The sequence below is a fragment of the Aythya ferina genome (genome assembly GCF_964211825.1).
Source record: "Aythya ferina genome assembly, chromosome: 8".
NCBI lineage: Eukaryota > Metazoa > Chordata > Aves > Anseriformes > Anatidae > Aythya > Aythya ferina.
In genome coordinates, this window is record NC_140304.1 from 3497309 (window position 1) to 3518278 (window position 20970).

The window sequence follows — 20970 nt, forward strand, 5'->3', positions numbered from 1 at the left end:
ACCTAATATAGAAAATACAAAGACATTTCAAGTACTACAAAGGGCTACAAAGATGGTGAGGGGCCATAGGGGAAGACGTGTGAGGAGCGGCTGAGGTCACTGGGCCTGTTCAGCCTGGAAAAGGAGGCTGAGGGGGGACCTCATGGCAGCCTGCAGCTTCCTCACGAGGGGCAGTGGAGGGGCAGGCGCTGATCTATTCTCTTCAGTGACCAGTGACAGGACCTGAGGGAATGGTGTCAGGCTGTGACAGGGGAGGTTCAGGCTGGGTATCAGGAAGAGGTTCTTCACTGCAAGGGTGATTGCGCACTGGCACAGGCTCCCCAGGGACGCAGTCATGGCACTGAGCCTCTCAGAGTTTAAGAAGCGTCTGGACTGTGCTTCAGTCATATGGTCTGAATTTTTGGGTAGACTTGTGTGGAGCCAGGAGTTGGACTCAATGATCCTTATGGGTCCCTTCCAACTCGAGACTTTCTGTGATTTTATGAATCACAGTAAAAACGCTTTAGTATCTGTCTGGGCTTGTGATCAGGTGTATTTAGATCATTTTCAAATTTTCCACCATAGGCACAGAAACTTTAGGTTTACTTTTCATTTGAATGCAATCCGGACCGTCCTGTGAACACCTCTTTTTAGAAACACTGTGAGCTGTGTGAGACCGAGCACAGGAGCGGGGAACAGCAGCACGTTTCCTCACGGCCTCAGTTCGTGCCCTGATGCTTCACCTCTGTGGCTACACTGATTTCCGCAAAGACAGCCCAAGTTTCTGCAACACTCGACTTGCACTTTCACTTTTATTTATTTATTTTATTATTATTATTATTTAGCAGTCGGGAGCAAAGGGAACCGCGGGACGCTCCCTTAGGGGCGGCGAGGAGGGGACCGGGGGGCGCATCCCGTAACGGGACGGGACAGGCTGTGGGCGGGTGCGGCACCGGCAGGTCCCACCGCACACCAAGTGCTGTCCGCCGGGGCGGCTCACACACCGGGGCAGGGACCACCGAGGCCCGGAGGAGCCCCGGGAGCCGTGCCCGGTCTCGCCCAGGCGGGGCAGCCAGGCGGGGCGCCTCCCGGGCCGGCCGGGCGCGGGCAGCAGCTGAGGGCAGCCCCTTCGGTTGCGCTGCCCGCGCAGGCGCGGCGCCCGGCGCATGCGGGAGGGGGGCGACGGCGAGGAGCGGAATCCGCCGCCCGGCGCCGTCGGTTGGTTTCCGTGCAGGCCCCGCCGCCATTTTCTCGCAGCCCGCCCGTGCTCGTCGGCCGCGCGGCTCCGCGCTTCGTCCTGCTCGGCGATGGACGGGTGAGCCGCGGCGGGGGGCGAGGGGGCGCGGCGGGTGGGCAGCGGGGAGCACGGCCCCGCGGCCGGGGCTTCGGTGCCGAGCCCCGGGGGGGGGCTTTGGGCCGTGCTCAGCGCGGTGCCCGGGGCGCGGTGCTGCCCCCCGGCCGCGGGGTGCGGGGCTCGGGCGCGCTGTGGGGCTGGCCGGGGAGGAGGAGCAGCGACAGCGGAGCCGGGTGCCCAGATCTTTTGTTTTCAGGAGCCGGCCGGCAGTCCTCAGGCTGCCTCCCCTCCCTGGGTGGAAGGATGCCTTTGTGCACGCTGGAGACGGGCTGTGAGAGCCACAGCAGGGGAGGTTTTGAGGGAGCCAGGGGGCAGCGAGGACCCCCCGAGTTGGCCAGGAGCGTGGTGGGCAGGCGCTCCGCACGAGGCCTCCTTTCTCCGGGACCCAGAAAGGGGACTGGCGGCTGTAGCCTTCATCAGTGTAAACACAACATTTTCCCGCTCCCAGGTTTCCAATTAAGTTGTTTGTTCAGATTCAGACAGAGAAGCAATCTCCCCGGTATGCTTCATGCTTACAGCCTTTCAACTGTGAGAGTTTTAAAGGCTTTTTATGGTTACTTGTGTTTATAATAGTGGGAGTTACTTACCCTGCCCGAGACATCTTGTCAGTGATGAGTGTTACAGTGTGGAATGCTTTCAGTTATTCATATTTTGCTTTCTTATGTTCTTTAGTGCTGTTTTACGTTGTCTTTGGAGTTTTGTTACACAGTGTAAGTTATGGTGTCACAACTTCTAAGGAAAAGAGGCACCTTGGTGTACCTGTTGCAGTTCCATATAGATATCTGATTGAAATCTTCATACTAGCCCATGTGTTGTTTTTTGTTTTGATTTATTTATTTAATCTTGTTTCATAAAAAAATATTTATTGCTTTATGCAGTTAGAAGATTTGCAGGGTTATCTGTTTTGTTGAACTGGGTGTCTGGTTAATGAGGGTGTGTTAGAAAAGTTCTGTATTTATTCCTAGGTTCTTTGTATTTTCACCCTGTCTGTAATTTCATGTAGTCCAGAGACCTGAGTTTCCTAAATGCGTTTCCTGGCAGTGTTACATTAGAATAATATTTACTTAAACTTTGGACTACTCTGGAGATGCCTGTAAGTGGCTCAGTGGCTTTTGTAGGTTGCCTTTCTACTTCCCCATAGTCACATTGTGTTCTTTGGACACAATTTCTGGTTTGGGGAAGTTGTTAGCTATTCTGATTCCTAATAGTGTTAGTATTGCAATACATCTAAAAGTTGTTTTTATGAGGACAAATTGGTTGACTTGTTTCTTTTTTTTTTTTTTACAGCATTGTCACTGATGTTGCAGTTGGTGTGAAGGTAGGATGTACACTTAGCAAATAAGGGGGTAAATTGCCAATACAAAATGAACTACTTTAAGACTCAGTAATTGCAAATTTTAAGACTTTAACCAGTCATTGTCAGCTAATATTTAGTCAGCAGTATATGCTTTATTAACTGAAAATCCCTAGAGATAAATTGGAGGCTCTACACAAAAGACTTCTCTAAGCACTGAATTGTAAACAGGAGTTCTAAATTAATGTAGTGGTGTCAGATTACTATTTTAAAGCTTATTTTTGTGTTTTTTTTTTTTTTTTCCTCTTTTCAAACCAACACTCTCATGTGTTGCATGGTGGTTAAAAACATGCTTTCTTCTGTCCTCTTCCTCCTTTTCCAAAACAGGTAACGTGGAAATGAAAACAAAAAAAAAAAGTGTAACAGGACAGAAAAATATGGGAGCTAGAACTTCTGTAGACAGAGAAACAGATGTTTGCCTTGCATTACTTTTTCTTTCTCAAGTTCAGTTATGAGTTTATTGTATGTGTTATAACAAGGAAGGTGCTTCTTGGTGGTTATTAATTTATTATTTATTTCACTTTCGTACTTAGCTTTATTGCAGGAATTGGATCAGTACTTCATAAAAGCAGGCTGAGAAATGAGAATGAAAAAATATATGGGACAAGAGAACTGTAGGTTATGTTAGCGAACGCGTGCAAGAAATCCTATTTCAGTGGTACACGCAAAAGTTTTCTAATGAGTACAGTCTCCATATTTGTCCAGGGAACTTGTAGCTGTACTAACTAGCTGCCTTTTCACCAGAAGTTGATTTATGTTAACTGCTTGCTGAGCCAGGTTTTGTCTAGTAAAGCTCTCTCTCAAGCTCAGTAATGATCCTGCTGGACGTGGACTAGCTCCTACATAACGCAATTAGCCTGTAGATCATAGTGGCTACTCTGACAGATGCATTTGCATTATGTTCCTGAGCAAGCTCGCTTCTAGGAGGTGTTGTAGGAAGTTATTTGTATAGAATCTGGTTCTGTCTGGCTCCATGTGTTTGTGTAGTGTTGCAGACAATATCTCTCAGAATCAGGAGAAAAGTACAGTTCTTAAAAGTATTTCTGTGGAGACTAATCCCAACCAGAAATACAGACTGGTACAGTTGTTTCCCAGTCGCCCTGGAGGACAGTGGACTTACTAAAACATTAGGAATGCATTTGACAGTTAGATTCAAGTCTTTAAGAAATACCCTGCACCAGCTGTTAAATATGGGAGGAGTTACGGGAGAGGGCCGTCTTCTGGATCTTCTGTCATTGTCTCAGGACACTAACAATGGAAAATGGAATATCTTGCCCTTTTGTATATGTTATTTGTGTAGCAGTCTAGTGTTGGCTTGAGTCATATTTTGTAGAAGGCATTGTGAAACATGTAAACATCCCTTTTTTTTTTTCCTCTCTCTGGCACCTATTCATTGCTGTTGATGAACTGACAACATAAAATTGAGGGATGCAACTGGGAAAATTCATGTTGCTTTTCAGTGGCTGTCATATATTCTTTGGGGTGCTTTGAGAGTGAATAGGGAGCTGCTTTTGAGTCCAAGGACTCGCATTGGCACGTTTAATGCTCTTTTAGCACTGTTTTTTATCATGATTGGATAGGCATTAGGAGACAAGGATTTACCTGTCCATGCACGTGGTCAGCTTATCCAGAATATTTGCTTGACCTTATGCTTTCTTGAGATTTCTGTACCTGCTATATATATGCTGATCAGTTATGTAGCATGTTTGTAATATACTTGATTATACTTGAAGAAAAGGACTGTGACCCATCTCACTGAAAAACTTGATTTATTTTATCAAAATCATTATTAGTGATGTTGGTTAAAAACAAGAAAACATTATTAACTGTTGTCTGGCTGGTTTCTCTCTTAAGCAGAAAAATGAGCTTGCCACCTATGTTTTAAACCCAGTCATAAAAAGAGTAATAATAAAAGTTAACAAGTGTAGCCTGGGAGTTGTCTATGAATTGGAAGAGGCTTTTGAGCTTTAGGAAACCAAAGCAAGTATAAAGTGAGAGGAATACTTATAATTTCAGAGTCGCGTAGTCTAGCAGTTACCTGCTAAGAGATTGTTAAATTTAAGGTGATTACCATTTATTTGTGCTGTGTAGTTTGGTTTGATTTAAAGCATTTTTTGTTCATCAAACTGTTGAATGTTCCATCTTTATTGTATTTACATATGAGTCAGAAGAAATTAATGCCAAAAACTGGGGAAAACATTCAATACAAAGTGAAGGGTGGGAAAATGACAAATGCCATTTGAAAGCCTGGTTTATATGGAGTAAATGTGGTCTGTCCTAAGTCAAAATATGCAATGAGAGCACACCTCCCAGCTAATATCTGTCAAAGTAGCAGCGTGCTTGATTTGTGAAGGTATTAGGACATGTCAAAACCCAGTCATCTTGTGGTCATATGTGAAATAATTCATTCTTATGTGATGTGTAATGTCTTGTTTTGCTTAGCTAGAATTCACAGAGCCATAGAAATGTTGCTTTGTACGCACTACACCCCTTAACGCTACAATTTAGATAACAGTATGAAAAGAATGGATTTTAGCTCTGTCAGATGTTACTTTATGAACTCCCACTACATATGGGAGTTTCCAGTCCTAACACTTTATTACATAGTTAGACACTTCCTTAGTTTTCCATTTCTTGAAGAAATTTTTTGCATCTTAAACTTATTTCTTCATACATACACTTGAAAATTGCCATGTTACATAAAAATGTTTTTAAATAATTATTTTTAAATTGTGCATCTAAGTTACTCTATTCTCACTGCATGTGGTCCATGTCACTAAGACCAAAATGGCATTCTAACTCAGGGAAGTTCAGAGACTAGCTAGCTTTAATCTCAAATGCTGCGTGCATCACTCGCTGGCTATATAGATGTTAGTATCAGGATCTAATAACTAGTTTGAATTGCTGACTGGTGTTCTCTTTACAGTTACGATGCTTTGCCCCTGGATAAGTAAACTTATTTGGGGGCTTGGACTGATAGAGACTTTTTCAGTTGATTAAGTGAATGTACTAAGTATTTAATGTATCCTAGCAGTAATTACAAAAATCTTCTGAGATGTATAAATCTGGTGTAAAGAATATGCCTCACACAGGTACAGGGAATAGCTCTCTTAGTAAGCTTCTGTTTAGTATTGAGGTTGATAGGGTACTTTTTTTTTTTTTTTTTTGGAAGTATTTCAGTGTGGGCCACGTCAGTCTGCCATACTATCTTTCTCCTGATTGGCATGCATAGCTGTGCAGTGAATGTGTCCTGAACAAAGGAGTGACTCACTCTGGGTATGTGCACTGCACGTTTCAGAATGGCTGCAGTCTACTGACAACACTCTACCTGATGAGGAGGGGAAAAGGAAAAGCAAGCAGCCATACAGTCACGGCGTATGACTTCGTACATAGCATTTGGGAGTTTGTGATATTGTGGAAGTGCTTTGGGCAGCGCACAGGCCAAGAACTGAAGCGCTTGTGAATGGATAGCCCCCTTTAAACCTAGGAGAGAAAACTCATATTTGTGTAAACATCATTTTGTAGCACTTGAAGGTACAGGAAAGGCCTTTTATTTTTTCCAAAAGACAGCATCAAAGTGTGCAATATGCTTAAGAGTTTTTTTTCCTTGTGGTTTTTAGTTGGTTATGTTAGGCATATAGTTGGTTAGGTAGGCAATGCTGGAAATTAGTGTGCTAGTACTCTTTATTAGTTTTCCAATGTCATGTGTCACCAAGTCTGTTTCTTTCCTGGTTGTTGAAATTTAACAGTATACAGGAAAGGCAGTAGCTAAATCAGCTAAAACCACTGCGAGTCTAAAGAGATATGAGCTGATGGAGAGAAATAAGAAATCACAGAGTAGCATTGTCTGTAAATAATCTTGAAGCGTTATTCACTTTTTTTTTTTTTTAAACTCAAGTTCTTAGTGGTTCTCTTCTCTTACAAAATTACAGAACGCTGGCTGTTTTTTGCTACTAATAATTGAGTTTGCTTATGGTGGAAATCTACTTCAGATATGTTGCGGCTTTCTATTTTAACTATATGCGGTATGCTTAATAAATTATTGCTACACTTTTTTTATAAATTCTACTAAGTTGTCATAAGATGTGTTTAGCTTATTCTCACAAAAGGATAAAATGTATTAAATAGCTTTTTCCCTTCAGTTACTTTCCCCCTCAAGATCTATTGTTTTGCCTTCACTGTTGTCACTCTAGTGACTTCTTAAGAGGAACGGAATTATAGTATAAGAAATTGTTTGATTCACTCATACAGACAGATGTCATGTAATGGTCTGTTTTACTGTTTTTAAAACATTAGAGTACTTCTTATACTGTTGATATTTGAATACTGTTGACATATTTGGTATAATTCGGCTACTCGCAGGTTAGATGAAGATTCTGCTAAGGGCAGCAATATGAGAAAAATGGGTTATTTGCTTATGAATTGGGGAGACTGTCTTTTGTGTTAGCTACAATAATGCTGATAATCAACTTCTGCGTCCAATAATACCCTGCTTTCTGCTACAACTACAACATGCAGAGCATTCTAACCATGCAGGAAGAATGAAGTGTGATGAAGTTCAGAAGTTTAGACCTGGCATCTGGGTTTGTTTCTTCAACAGGACTGTGGGGAGTATGTCCTTGGTGACAAAAACAAACACAACTTGTTGCAATGAAAGACACTTGCTTTATTCTCAACAGGCTTTAAAATTGACCCTGTTGAAGGTAACTTTCATATTTATTCTCAGGATACTCTACTCTAGTTCTTTTCTTTGTAACTTCCACATTTTTTTTTTCCTTTGTGTCCATCCGTTCTGAAAACAAGGGGAACTGAAAATGGAGAGAAGAAAAATGTTGATAGTTTGTGCTGCACAGCAAGTAGGCATGAATGTTTTGAAAAGTTATGGAAAGTTTTGATGACTATTGATAATTGGAAGTCACCTTTTGTAACAGAACACCTATACTTGCATCTTAATTGAGGGGATTATAAGAAGAAATATTATGAGAAATTTAAGTTATAAGAAATGTGATCATTGGCACAGACTGAAAAATGCAACCAGTATCACTATGAAAATACTATTCTCATTCATGAGAGCTTTGGGGCCACAAGCTAGCAAAGTTTCTCTGTTTTTTCCTGGCACTGATATTTCAGGCACAGATGTTTGGATAACCTGTCTTGGGAACTTAACCAGTTCGATGCTAATGTAATGAGTTAGGTTGTCTTAGTGCATTGGAACAAACCTGGTATACTTGCAGAAATGCTTGTAGCAATACATTATCAAGGAGGACAATAGGAACAAATTGCTAGGGCTGGGGAGAAGGTAGGGCTATTGCTTTTCGTGGTAGTGTTGGTTCCAATGAGGTTGTGTTTTCACAAGCTGTTCGGAAGGCTGTTTCATTTAAGGTTATGTGATATGGTTTTTTGTTTGTTTGTTTGTTTTTGTTTTTAAGCTGTAAGTACATAGAGCTATTCTTAGTTTTTCCTGAAATCAGGTTTTCTATGAACACCTAACTTGATTATGGTATTGAAGACTGGACTTAATTATTGCGGAATAGCAGTCAGTCAAGCAGAAAAAGCCTTCCTGGTGGATCTTTTTTGAGATGTAGCAACTGTTACAGAAGGACTAACTCTGTACTTATAGACGCACTCATTCTCTAACCAAAAACCTGAGAACACTTCCAAACAGTATCTCTAGTGAGTTACTCCTGCCTCTTCTAGTTTACTACAGTTAAGTAAAGCAGCTTCAGAGTAACCATTTCTGTGCTGGTAAAAGCAAACAATTAAGTCTGAAGTGCTGGAATAGATGATGGTTTTTGTACTTCATCCCGGATGTTTGAAGTATTGTCTGGTCTTGGACTTTTGCCTGCAGTCATTCATTGCAATGTGAAATCTGGAGGTTTGAAAATGAGGCAGGGTGGCATGGTTTAAATGGAGATCTGGTTCTTAACCAGCTTTTGGTCCAATGTAGTCTGTGTTGATCTTCAGATGCTTTGAGAAATTTGGCTTTCTCACATTGTTTCAGTTGAGAATTTGGAGTCCTTTCAGAGGAATTGAGGCTTGTCTCATTTCAGTTTTAAAGATTTTTAATGTTCCCTTCATTTTGTGCTCTCAATTTCTGCAAATTTGGTGGCATATACCTGGCTTACAGTTGCAAGAAAAAAACCCTTCTAGATCCATCCTTAGTGGAAAAAGTATGAGTGTACAAATATTGAAGTTACTGTTAGGATATGTAAATGATATGTGGTTAGCTGGGGATGGCATGAAAAAGTTGAAGTGGGGGGAGAAGAATATAGAGGAAAAGTATGGGAAGGTGGTCATGTTGTATTAAGTGACTTCGTGCTGAATTTAGAGCCAATCGATGGAATTGGGTTATTAAGCACTCATGGAGTTCATGGCTTTTGTAGTCTTTGTTAATAATAACAAAAAGTAAGAAAGTAGACATACTGCTTGTATGTACTCTTCTGATGTAGTGATAATAAGCTTAGAGTTAAAATTGCACACTTAATTCAAACAAAGAAACTAGAAACCTGCACCAAATTTCTTTCGGGTTGTACTTAGCTTGTCCTGTCCCAAATTAATCTTATGCAATGCTGTATGTACAAGAGGTGTAGCAGTAGAGCAATGTTTCATTAAAAATGTATCCTATAAAAATCAGCATTCATTTAAATTCTGATCCATTGCATGTAAACAGAGCAAAGTTTATAAACACTGTGCTTGGGGGTTTAAAGTATATTGTTTCAACAGGCAGTCCCCAAAGTTAATTCAGAGATGGGGTTTACACGTGTGTATCTGCTGGAGAGGAGTGTTCAGCATCTAGGCTGGAATTCTCAGATGCTCTTACTCATCTCCTGTACTGCTGAGTTTCTGGCTTTTGCTTTTAAACTGTTCCCAGATGTTGTTAGAAATGAAGTGTTGTACAGTGCTGTTAGAATTCTTTAAATCGTGAGATCTGTCTCCTGGCTTGTCATACCCCTTGGGAAATTCATGACTGTAGGCTGAGAATGACTGTGGTAAACACGCAGTGCAGCTGAAGTTCTCCTTTTCTCTTTCATCTGGGGGAGGTGAGGGGAGGGAGGGAAGTGGTGGAGGGGAAAAGCATCCCGCTCCTGTGAGAGGTCTGTGGTATCAGCAAACTGTACGCCACGAGTCAGGATTTGTTGAGAGTGGGTTTTGTTATCTTTTGTAGCTTTTCTAACAGGACTTCAAGAAATGATTTTAGGTGATGCTGTTGACTTCTTAACAAAGTGCAGTTCTGTTCATTTGTTTGCTTTTTCTGGTAGTATCAGTGCAGTGTTTTTGTAGTGTTAGAAGAAGCCTGCGCGTACACCCTTGTGATAAGCCTCCAGTAATATACACAGTTTGTCATGTTTGGTGCAGCTGTAACTTCTCATCAGAGTCTTCATGGCTTGAACTATTGGAAAAAGCTGATAATATTTCTCTTCTATAAATGGGTGTCAAAATACTTTAATGCTTGAAAGACCAAACCTCTTCAGTAGCTCTCTAGCTTAAATTTACAATTGTGGGGGGGAGGGAGGTAGAGGTTGGTGATGCTTTTGGGAGGAGGGTTGGATGTAATAAGATCTGGAGAATCCTCAAATTATTTGAAGGCCTATCTAGAATGTGAGGGAAAATTCTTAACTAAATTATAAATAGTACTTTTTCTTTTTTTGATTAGTCCAGAAGGATGGTATAACGACTTCCTGAAATTACATCGGTACTTAATATAACATGTGATAGCTTGAAGCTTTACAATAATCTGTTATGGGGCGTGAGGGAATCTGAAATGCAGCTACATAAATTCAGTTTAAGTAGTGAGGGACTCTGAGTTAACTGTGCCTGTTAAAACAAGGAGCTAGGAGATTAATTTGCTAAGCTAGTTGCTTTTTCTTTCTCTTTGTATAATTGTTTTTTGTTTGTTTGTTTCTTTGTTTTTTTAACTGTGGAAGAGACAAAATGTATCCAACAAGTCCATATTTACAGATATTAACTGAAATATTGAAATAATGCCTTCAGCTTCCAATACACAAAATAGTTTTAGTATATATTTTAAGTTTCTCTGAAGTACCTATTCAGAACCTGAGTTGATAACTGTTTCATCTCTTGCTGAAAGTGATCCTATATGTCACTTTTGCGTATTTTCATTTCATGGTTCAAGCCATGGCTTAACATTGTGTTTCTGCACCCTGGAAGGAAATACTGTGTCATTGGGGCCAGGGTGTGATAACACAGCCTTCATTGAAAAGACAGTATTGACTGCAAGAGATACAAGTTTTACTCCCTGTAAGAACCTAATCTGGCAATTCCTTGATTTACTCTGTCATAGTAGTTTGGCAGGTGTTGGATTCATGAGCAAGTGTTCTGGATATCTGTGTTACAGTTCGTGTTTTAGCTTTTATGCAAGATTAATGTTCTTGACATTGGCAGGAATACAGCATTGAAAACTTCTGCTGTTGAGGACTAGCTGTCAGAAGATGACCTATTAATAGTACAATAGCAGTTCGTACTTCGTATTTTGTCCTTTCAATTCTCTTTCCCTCATGCTAAAATGGGTATTCACCTAGTCTCTAGCACGTTGCTGTTACTGGAAGTTTCCTTCACAGTCCCTGATTGGGGAAAAATGTGGTTGCTTTTGGTGCTTTTTTTGATTTTTAAACTTAAATTTAACCTTTTCTGTGAGCTGTGTGTTTGTGATACTCAGTCTTGTTCTGTGGTCTCAAACTTGCTTGATTCACATGCAGCAATTCGCATAGGTGGAGAAAAGCACAAAGGGAATGTTGCTCTTGAATCTTCCATTGAGTCTGACTCTGTGTTCCTCAGAGATTCGAGCTTGGTTTTCTTGTTTCTGAAACGCTCAATAGAATTAAGCTAAACCAATTGGAAGATTTCTTCCCTTTGGATGATTTGAGTAATGGAAGTGATGTGCTTAAGACTGAGTCCAAGATGCTTAGAAAATGGGTTGTTAGTTCTGAAATCAGGTGTGAGATAGCGATGAGGAACTTTGTCCTTGGAGCAAGGTGCAAGTTGTTTTTGGCTTATCCCCCTCTAAAAGATGCACACAAAAAATGTCTTATGCCCAAACCCACAAATCTAATGAAATCTTATCTCTGCTGAATGGGTGTAAGAAAAACAACTCTCTCTGTGCTATAATTTTGGAGATGCTTGTGTCACATAGCAGTGCTAGTTCGTACGCTGGCTTACTTGAAATGCTTACATTAAATTGTTAAACAACTATCATCTTAAGATAACCCTTCTGAAGTAAATAACAATTACCAGCCAGTTGACTGCTTTTGATTTTATAATTTGATCGCTCAGTTTCCACGTACATCGCGTGTCTTCTGCTGCATAGCTGTTCTTGAAGGTACGTGATTCAGTGATGATCAGGGCTGTGTAGGCTGCTTAAGAACCACCAAGGGGAAACACCGATGTACACCCAGTCAGGTGGTCTGCTCACCTCCTGAGGTATCTTTGTCTCCTACCAAAAGCAAGACAAGTATTCATGGGGGTTAATTTGCATAGATTTGCTATACACCTGAGATGTCTTGGTGAACACTAAGAACAAAACAAATACTGTTTATACGTGATATGTGCTAACGTAGGAAGCTTGCATTTAGTTGTTCTCCTGAAGCAAAATTTTTAACTTTTTCAAATGCAATGACAAAGTCTTGTAATTGACTGTATTTCTGTGAAATGTGAAAAAGGTTTCAAAATGAAAACTCTTTTCATTGCTCATGAAAACAAATAATTGAATAATTATCAAGCCTTTAGCTTTTGGTTCCCTTTGGATTTTTCTCTGATGTGGAGTAAGAAATTACCAGTTTTTAAGAGCCCGATTTATTAGGAGCCAGAAGTTCTTGTAACCTCCTTTACGTGCTGCTAGTCAGGGGTTGCTCATTCAGCTAACTTCCTGAAGCTGAAGACAATTCAGATAAATTGGAGATACTTTAGAGTTGTAAAATTCCTACAGGCTTCAGGGAGAACATTCACTCATTGGTATTGGGGGGTTTCAGTTGTTTTTGTAGCATCAGTTGCAAATTAATGCATGGCGTATTAAGGAAAACCAAAACTGCCACAGAAGTATTTTAGTATGCCTGACTTTGAAGGGATTCATGTCTGAGACTGCTTCTGCCTGTTGAGTTGTCCAGGCTACTGATGAGGGCTTCCAAGCAAGGGTGGGTGCATAGCCATGAGCAGAAATAACTGCAGCATTACTGAGGGAGCAATGCTGTTAGGGATCTTAAACTCTGAGGCGTTCTAACCATACAAATACTGTGTCAGAAAGCAGACCATTAAAGAGGAGGAATGCTGGTGTAGGCATTTATATGGAGAGCCTGTGTTAGCGTGTGGCATTAACAATAGAGAGCAATGTAGGCTGAGTAATGGAGACTTTCTGTAACTTCTCAAACTTATTTCCCAGTTACGTCCAACTAAATTTTTCTTTAGTTATAGCTCAGTGGAGATCTATCTTTGCATTGAGAATGAGAAGACTTCTTGGTATTAGCCATTACTTATTTTTAAAGGAAATCTGTTGTTGATTTGATGGGCACAGCTTTGTTGGTTGCTAGGAGTATTCCTTAAACTATAAAGTTTCTTCAGACCCGACATTGAAAGCTAAGTAGACTTTAATGGTGCTGTGCATACGCATATGTACTATTTTTAAGAACTTCTGGATATCAGGTATGGATTAAACAAACTTTAACGTGTCACTTTTTGTCTATATGCATACAGTGCGCTGTGATGCAGTGTTGAAGGTTTGCTTTTATGCTTCTTGCAGCCATGCTGCAATGAAAGGTGATATCCTCAGCTTAATTTAGCAAGTAGTTTTGAGGTACCGTGTAAGATGTTTCACAGACTACCCTGGAGACTCTATCATAGTGTCCATAACAGATTGAAAAGCTTTTACTTTATGAAGAAGATGGGCTGTAACTGACTTCTTTCCTCTTTTCCATTTTAGTTGTTACCTGGTTTAGTGTTGAGGCTGCTGGGGAAACACTCTTGAAGTAGGGAAAGATCTAATTAAAAAAAATGTTTAAAGGATGTCTGGTCAATTCCCTTTTAGAAAGTTTTTGCTTCCTTAAGTGAACAAAGAGAAATATTATAAGGGCTTTTCAAGAGATGGAGACTTTTTGGAGTGGGGAAAGAAGAAAAAGGAGGGAAAACAATAGGAAGGAAAAGAAGCAAAAGCCTCTTCATCTGTGTCAAGTGCTCATCTTGAATATAATTTGAGAGATTATCTTTTAAGTTTTCAGTTTAAATGCTACTCTGATTTTTTTTTTTTCAGCCTACTTCCGAATAGTCTTCAAAAAGACTGTTTACTTCGTATTTGTCATGTTTTAAGAATTACAGTGAAGATGCAACTCCCTGCTCTGAGCTGTGTTTTGCAGGACAAATGGATGTCCCCAGACTGAAAAGCAATAATATCCTCTGAAGACAAGTCTTTTTTCAAATAGGGGTGTTAGAATTGGGCTAAACTCAATATTTCTGTCTATATATTTTCCTTGTAGTTTCAGTTGGATATAATATTTTAATTTTACATACAAAATATCAAAATATTAAGTATATTATGGGAATACAGTAAACAATTACAATATTTTAATTTGAAATGCTGAACAAAGTTACTGCTCAGCACTTCTCTCTCAAGGTGGCTGTATTTCAGTGGTGGGTGAAACAACTGCTTCAGCTGCTCTCATTGCAAAGATTGCCATGTAAATATACTGCTTTACGTAGATTTCAAGTTGTTACACTTATCTGAAAAGACAAAGTGTGCCAAATCTGAATAGGTTTGGTTATGCTTGCTTAAGTTCTTCTAAAGGTTTTCCCTGTCAAACTGACATTTTTAATATCATCTTTAAAAATCACAAAATAGAGGAAAAAAAATCTCTTACTGTCTCTTTCTTTTTAGAGAGGATCTGACGAACTTCTTTCAGGCAGTGTACTCAATAGCCCGAACTCTAACATGAGCAGCATGGTAGTTACTGGTAAGTGATGCCCTTTCAAAGGAGAAATCTATCATTTATACTTGGACTCATTTCCTATTTACAAGGGGAGAACACTGAAACAAGATTCCATTGTGCTATAGAGGGATAAACTGTTGGCATGCATCACACTGTAGTGACCTTGTACTCACAAACCTCAGGTATCTGAGAATAATAATCCTGTAAAACAAAAAGCAACTTCCAGATGTCTGTACAGCAAATTGTTGGTGGGTAACAGGATGAAAAATTACACCTGTCTTGTACTGCTGCCTTCAAAGTAAGGAATAAGAGCTACCAACTAAAGGTAAACAGCTAACAACTCCTCTATGACATCTGCTTTTTCACACATGGCCATCTGTGAGTCTGAGTATTACGGAGAAGAATGCTGCCCCATAATCTGTAATAGAGTATGGCTTCAGGGAACCAGAACGTGGTCTGGTCCCATGTAGACTGCTAAAGCAGTAAACTTCACTTTGCTACTGCAGTCTGAGATGACAGCGTTACAATCTCAGAACGTCAGTGCAAAGTGAGTGTAGATATTTTTTAGTCACATTTATGGTGTTAGTAGATAGAATTATTTCGTGAATTGGCACGTAATAAAATATCTTTCATTGCAGTATATGCTCTTGAGTGTTGAACTTGCACTGAGTTCTATCAGAGGGGCTCACCACAGAGTTGTGCTTTTTCTCTCCTTTCTCTTTTTCCCCAAGAACACATGTATTTTTAACTTTCCTCAGAGATGTAGACGAAATAGTTCCTGGTATCAGTGGTGGTGGGCCTCCCAAATAGTTGCCTGATTCACTGTTCTAATGTGCCTGTTATATTCCCCCCGCTTACATTGTGTTGAGTAGTACAGCTACACATATTAGTAGCAGATCTTTTCCTTTCCTTTTAATCCAGCAGTAGAAGACCAAGCTTCGCGATGCAGTTTCATTTTACACTTGCTGTGCTGTGATGGCAGCCATTGCCAGAGCGGGCAGTTCTGTGCTTTTTCTTCCTATATCCCTAGCACGAGCAGAAACATGACCAGTTGTGCGTTTTTTCCTGCTTAACACAATATTGGAGTATTCATACACTGCAAGGTGAGCTAACACAGCACTGAACTGTGCCATGGAGAAGGGCAGCTTTCCAGCATCTGGCCTAGGCATGCAGCTGTGCAGTCGCAGGGTGGGGCGGCAGAAGAGAGTAGTACTATCTCTGTTGACTGCTACCTAACTAGAGATGAGACTTTAGCATAGATCAGAAATAAGTGTAGTGTACTTGTAGCCATTTTAGAACCCCTGGAACAGTCATTTATCCCTCTCCGCTTTTCTTGCTTTCTTCTGGTTCTGAAAGAGATGCATCTTTTCATTTTCTTGATGTCCTATGCAGTCCAAGATAGTACTGCTTCAGCAGTATACTTTCCTTTTAATTGTAGTTTCCCATTTAAGTAGTTTGAGTTGCGGGGGAGGCTGGGCATTGAGCTTTGGACAGGGTGTCGCTGTTACCAGGACAAACTAGTTTTTCCTGAGCGTTTTGGAATTTTCCATATATTTTCAGAGAAAATCTTACTTCAGGAAAACTAAATGGAAGTTAATTTATCAAAGGGAAAAAGCTAAAAGGGGAGGAAAAAAAAAAACACTATTATAGGCTTGAGTTCTCAGAAGAAAAATTACAGAAGCTTTTCTAAGAAGTCTTGAAACTTTTTGAGAAAAATGAAATTTCTGTTTAAAGCTCTTCAAATAGAAGAGTCCATTATGTATGCTGAGGAGTTCGTATTTAACACATGCAAATTCTTCTACCACCAACCACTAAAGATTTGGGAGGCAGTTTTCAGATGAATTGATCCTTATGTTGTTTTTTTTTTTTAATACAAGGGAGACCTTCATACGTTGGTAAGCATCCAGAACTGTACATGGTTTCAGAGGAAAGATCTGGTTAACAAACAGCAGTGGCCTGAGATATGCTCCTGTATCAGGGTGGTTGCCTGTTGCAGTTTTCATACTGTGTAATATATAAAGGAGGTTGGTGTGGAAAAATAACGCCAAACAAACAAAATACCCAAGTCTGAATGCAGTATTACAATTCAAGCCATTTCCTACAGATGTCAGTGGGAAGGGGTTAGTTTTATTTGAGGCTTTTTGTTTGTTTTGTTTTTAAGCAGTTTCTTGGGATTGTGTTCAAATTTCTCTACTGCCTGCCTGTCTTTAAATTGAATTTGAAACCTGTAGAGTGGGCTAATTCAACAGTTCGGTTCTAAATTCGGTTCTGAATATATGAGCATGTATCCGTCTTGTTTATCAGAAGCCTGGAAGTACTTTTTCAAACTTGCACAGGTTTCCTTTACAATTTTGAACTGTAGATGCAGAAATAATTAGGCCAGAAATGGAAACTGGTATATTAATTTTTCTGTACCTGTCTCCTGAAGCCAAATAAGTTGACGTATTTTTTATGTTCAAATTAATGTCCTCCTTTTGCTTAAGTGCTGCTTTTGTTTCAGTGCTGTTAGATATTTTTTTTTTTTTTTCCTGTAGAAGAATTTTAAAACTCCTAAGAAGAGGGTTTTTAGCTGTAGCCCAGCCCTTGTAGATTTTCTAGGGTCTGTTCAGAGAATCTGCAGTCGTTGATTCCTTTATGAAGAGCTTAATCATTTTGTGAAAACTGGCCTGTTCTGTACCATTTAAAACTACTTTCTGTTCTTGGAGTTTGGTGTCACGATTTTATCAGACCTGGCCATTGTTTAATACATAGAAAACTAAACTGGTTTTGTCCTTGATATTTTCAACATATGATCCCATTATAATTTCTGAACAGATACCTAGGTGAACAGAAAAATGAGGCAATTTGTCTGTATAATATTCTGAGCCTTAATGGAAAAGTACGCAATCCAAAAAACACATTTGCCACCAGCAGTGCCCTAGTGGGCCTAAATTTAGAAAAAAACTTGATTCCCTCATTTTTTTCAAGTCTGTGCTATAGAAATATCTTAAAAAAAAAAAAAAAAAAAAAAAAAAAAAATTGCCTGAGGAAGTTTGTTTTAAAAAATGCTTCATTTAAAAAAAAAAAAAAAAAAAAAAGACCTCTTCATGCAAGTTGATGTTTTCCATAGAATCGTGGGCTGTGTGTGTCTTTAAGGATTTTGTCTTTAGGGGTAAGGTTAAACCTGAAGTTTTTAAAATGATCATCTTACCTTTTTAACATAGTAACTGTTCTGTGAGGGTAGTGTTTTTTGCTTGTTTCTGGTTTTGGTATTCAACTCTTTCAGGTAGTTTAAAGCTTTTAAGAACACTCTTGTGCTAATTCTTTTTTAAAGGCACAAAAGTTGCATACTTTCTTTCTCCTTTGGAGAGCCTTAGATATGAATCTGTCCCCAATTTCTTGTCAAAGAAATGTGCAAAAATTTTGGACAAACATTTGATTTGCATTCTTACTGATTATTTGTACCACTGGTAGTTTGATAAACAATACAGAATTAAGCAAAATATCATCATGATGGACTTTTAAAAGAAATTGATCAAAAAAGAAGGTTTGTTCCTTGAACGATTTCTAAACGGCTTTGTCAGCAGTATCCATCTTCCAAGACTATATAGGTATAAGAAAATTGACAGTATGCTACGTTAAAGTTTAGTACAAGTCAGGTTACTATCTGAAGTAATGTATCTTTATTAAAAGAACTGCCTCAAAAGAAATTTAGACCTGGATATTTGAGGATGACTGTTGTTTTCTTACCCTTACTTCTGAACCCTTGCATCTCCTGTTATTGCTGTCTTTATCCTTAAGGAATTTCATTTAAGTTAAACATGTCTATTAATTACACAAGACTTAAACTACTTCTGCTAAAACATTTAATGAGCAGTAAGAAAGAAAATTCTTTTAACATTTTATGGTAGAATCCCATATCCTAGATGATAATTTGTTGCAAGGAAAGATTTATGCAAGGTTTCGGGTCAGCAGATACCTAAGGTTTTTTTCCTCTAGCATGAGGTGACGTAGTCTTGAAGGTGTGTTGTCAGAACCACAGGCCTTGCGCTACTCTAAGCGTTTTCCTTTATCTTTTCTGAAAATATTCTTGGAGTCCATTTTTTTCTCTACCATAACCATGCTTGGCTCTCATATTTTTGGAGGGCATAACCTTTTCATAGGAACTGTGAATTCATTTTTTCATGTTTATGCACAGCAGCCAGTGACTCAAAGGGCAGTCTAGATAAACTGAGACATGATTTGATAGCAGGATTCTGACAAACAAGAGCTGAAGCCAGGTTACATTAAAAAAAAAAAATAAAATTGACTATTAACTCTGTATTCTTCAAATTTAAATCTAAGAAAATAATAATAATAAAAAATCTCTTTTCTTGTTGAACTAGAAAGGGTCTTCTATGATGGGTTATTTTTATTTCAACCTTGCTTGAGGTAAAGGGCTGCTTGATGGAAATTTTAGGAACAGCTCTGTGCATGAAGATGCTTATGCCATGAACTGTGTTGCTAGAGAACCCACAAGCACAACAAAAAATTAAAGGGATTTAGATAAAAAGTGAAAGTTGGTGAAACTTTTATGGAAGTTGGCTTATCAAAGACAAAGGATTGAAGCAGAAAAAAATGGCAGACTTTTTCCTATAGTTGTCATAGCTTTTATTGTTTACATTTGTGTATTTTAACTCAATCAGCCAAAACATTTCAAAAATCATTTTGCAGCTGAGCTCACTAAACTCCTGGAGCTTTAAATGATACTATTAATCTTGATCTTGTTTTTACTTCATTAGCAGGGAAAGTTGGTGGTGACTTTGACAGGTAATTCATTGTATTAACAGAATACTTGGCACTGAGGCATGCAAGCTAATAATCATGTTTCAAGTGCCCCGTTTAACTTATGGTATAAACATACATGTGCTGTTTTTGATAGCACATTAAGTGAAATTGGTTATTAGTTAACATTAATGATGCCTTAGCATAGGTAATTTACTTCTGAAGTTTGCAAATTGATTACAATTAATAGTAATTGGAAAGATTTGAAGAAGTACAACAGATGATTGAAAAGTATCATAACATATTAACAGACTATAATTTACATTTTTCTACAGACTCAGGTGGGCATTTGCATGTGGATAAACTGAATTTTAATGCTCTGAATGTTTAAATATCTTCTTTTTGTAAATTTAGAAAATTGAAGACAAAGCAACAACAGTAAAACCATATGACCAACCATGCTGTTGTGGTTTAACCTGGCTGGCAGCTAAACACCACACAGCCATTCGTTCACCCTCCCCTCTCCCTCTCTGGGATGGGGGAGAGAAACGGGAAAGTGAAGCCTGTGAGTTAAGATAAAGATAGCTTATTAAGACAAGAAAATAATAACAACAGTAATAATAATAATAACAATAATGTTGCTAGTAGTACTACTACTACTAATGTTCACAAAACAAGTGATGCACAATCCAGTTGCTCATCACACACTGACCCCCAGCCTAACCCCGAGCAGTCCAGCCCTCCCACACTGGCTAGCCACCCCTATCTATTGTTCAGCATGACCCCAGATGGTATGGAATACCCCTGTGGCCAGTTTGGGTCACCTGTCCTGGGTCTGTCCCCTCCCAGCTCCTGCTGCACCCCCAGCCTGCCTACTGGCAGGACAGAGTGAGAAGCTGAAATGTCCTTGGCTTGGTGTAAGCACTGCTCTGCAGCAATTAAAACATCAGCGTGTTATCAGCACTCTTCTCATCCTAAACCAAAACACAGCACCCTACCAGCTACTAGGAGGAAAATTAACTCTGTCCTAACTGAAACCAGGACAACAAAAACATCTTTGAGGATGGGAGAAATAAAATGTGCCCATTATCGTTAATTAATTTCTGTCTACATCACTATGCCACAATTCATTTTTTTTATTTGTTACACTACACTCTAGCCATAGTATTTTTTTTTTTTATTTTTTTTTTTACATATTTTAAGGGCCAAAATTTAGTGCATTAGTTGTGGACTGTGGTATGCAACCTTGAGTAGTCATTATACTATATTATAACTGTATTATAGTTAGAAAAGTTAATTAGTGTGGTTTGAAACAGTTGCAGCCTGCGTGCAAATGTGCTAGTTCTAATTAAAAGCAGTATAGTTAATCTTTTAATCTGCCTGATCATAGTTAGTTATTTGAGTTCAAATTCCTGATGGGCAATATTCCATCAGGAGTAGTATAATAAAGTTTTATTGCTCTTTGGTCAAGACTTTCCTTTGCATGTGGCCTGTGTCCAGAGTAATGATCCATCTGTTGTTACTGATGAATGCTGTCATTCAAGTGGTAAGAACTCTGCAGCATAGCGGTGCCCCAGCAAGACAACAATAATGGGGTATAACGTGCTTTG

At 39.3% G+C, this 20970-nt stretch overlaps 1 protein-coding gene across 7 annotated transcripts in view; it reads left to right on the top strand.

The window, feature by feature from the left end:
• Positions 1-1007: 1007 nt before the first annotated feature.
• Positions 1008-20970, top strand: part of PTBP2 (polypyrimidine tract binding protein 2) — a 49167-nt gene continuing 29204 nt past the window's right edge. For 2 of the 7 annotated variants that reach the window (XM_084527436.1, XM_084527435.1), the window contains exons 1-3: positions 1010-1294; positions 2621-2651; positions 14566-14641. In XM_084527436.1, coding sequence (XP_084383562.1) covers positions 1146-1294; positions 2621-2651; positions 14566-14641 — 256 coding nt within the window. In that variant the 5' untranslated portion in view covers positions 1010-1145. Of the gene's footprint in view, positions 1295-2620; positions 2652-14565; positions 14642-20970 lie in introns of all 7 variants that reach the window. The other 5 variants (XM_084527439.1, XM_084527438.1, XM_084527433.1 and 2 more) reach the window with 4 other exon arrangements.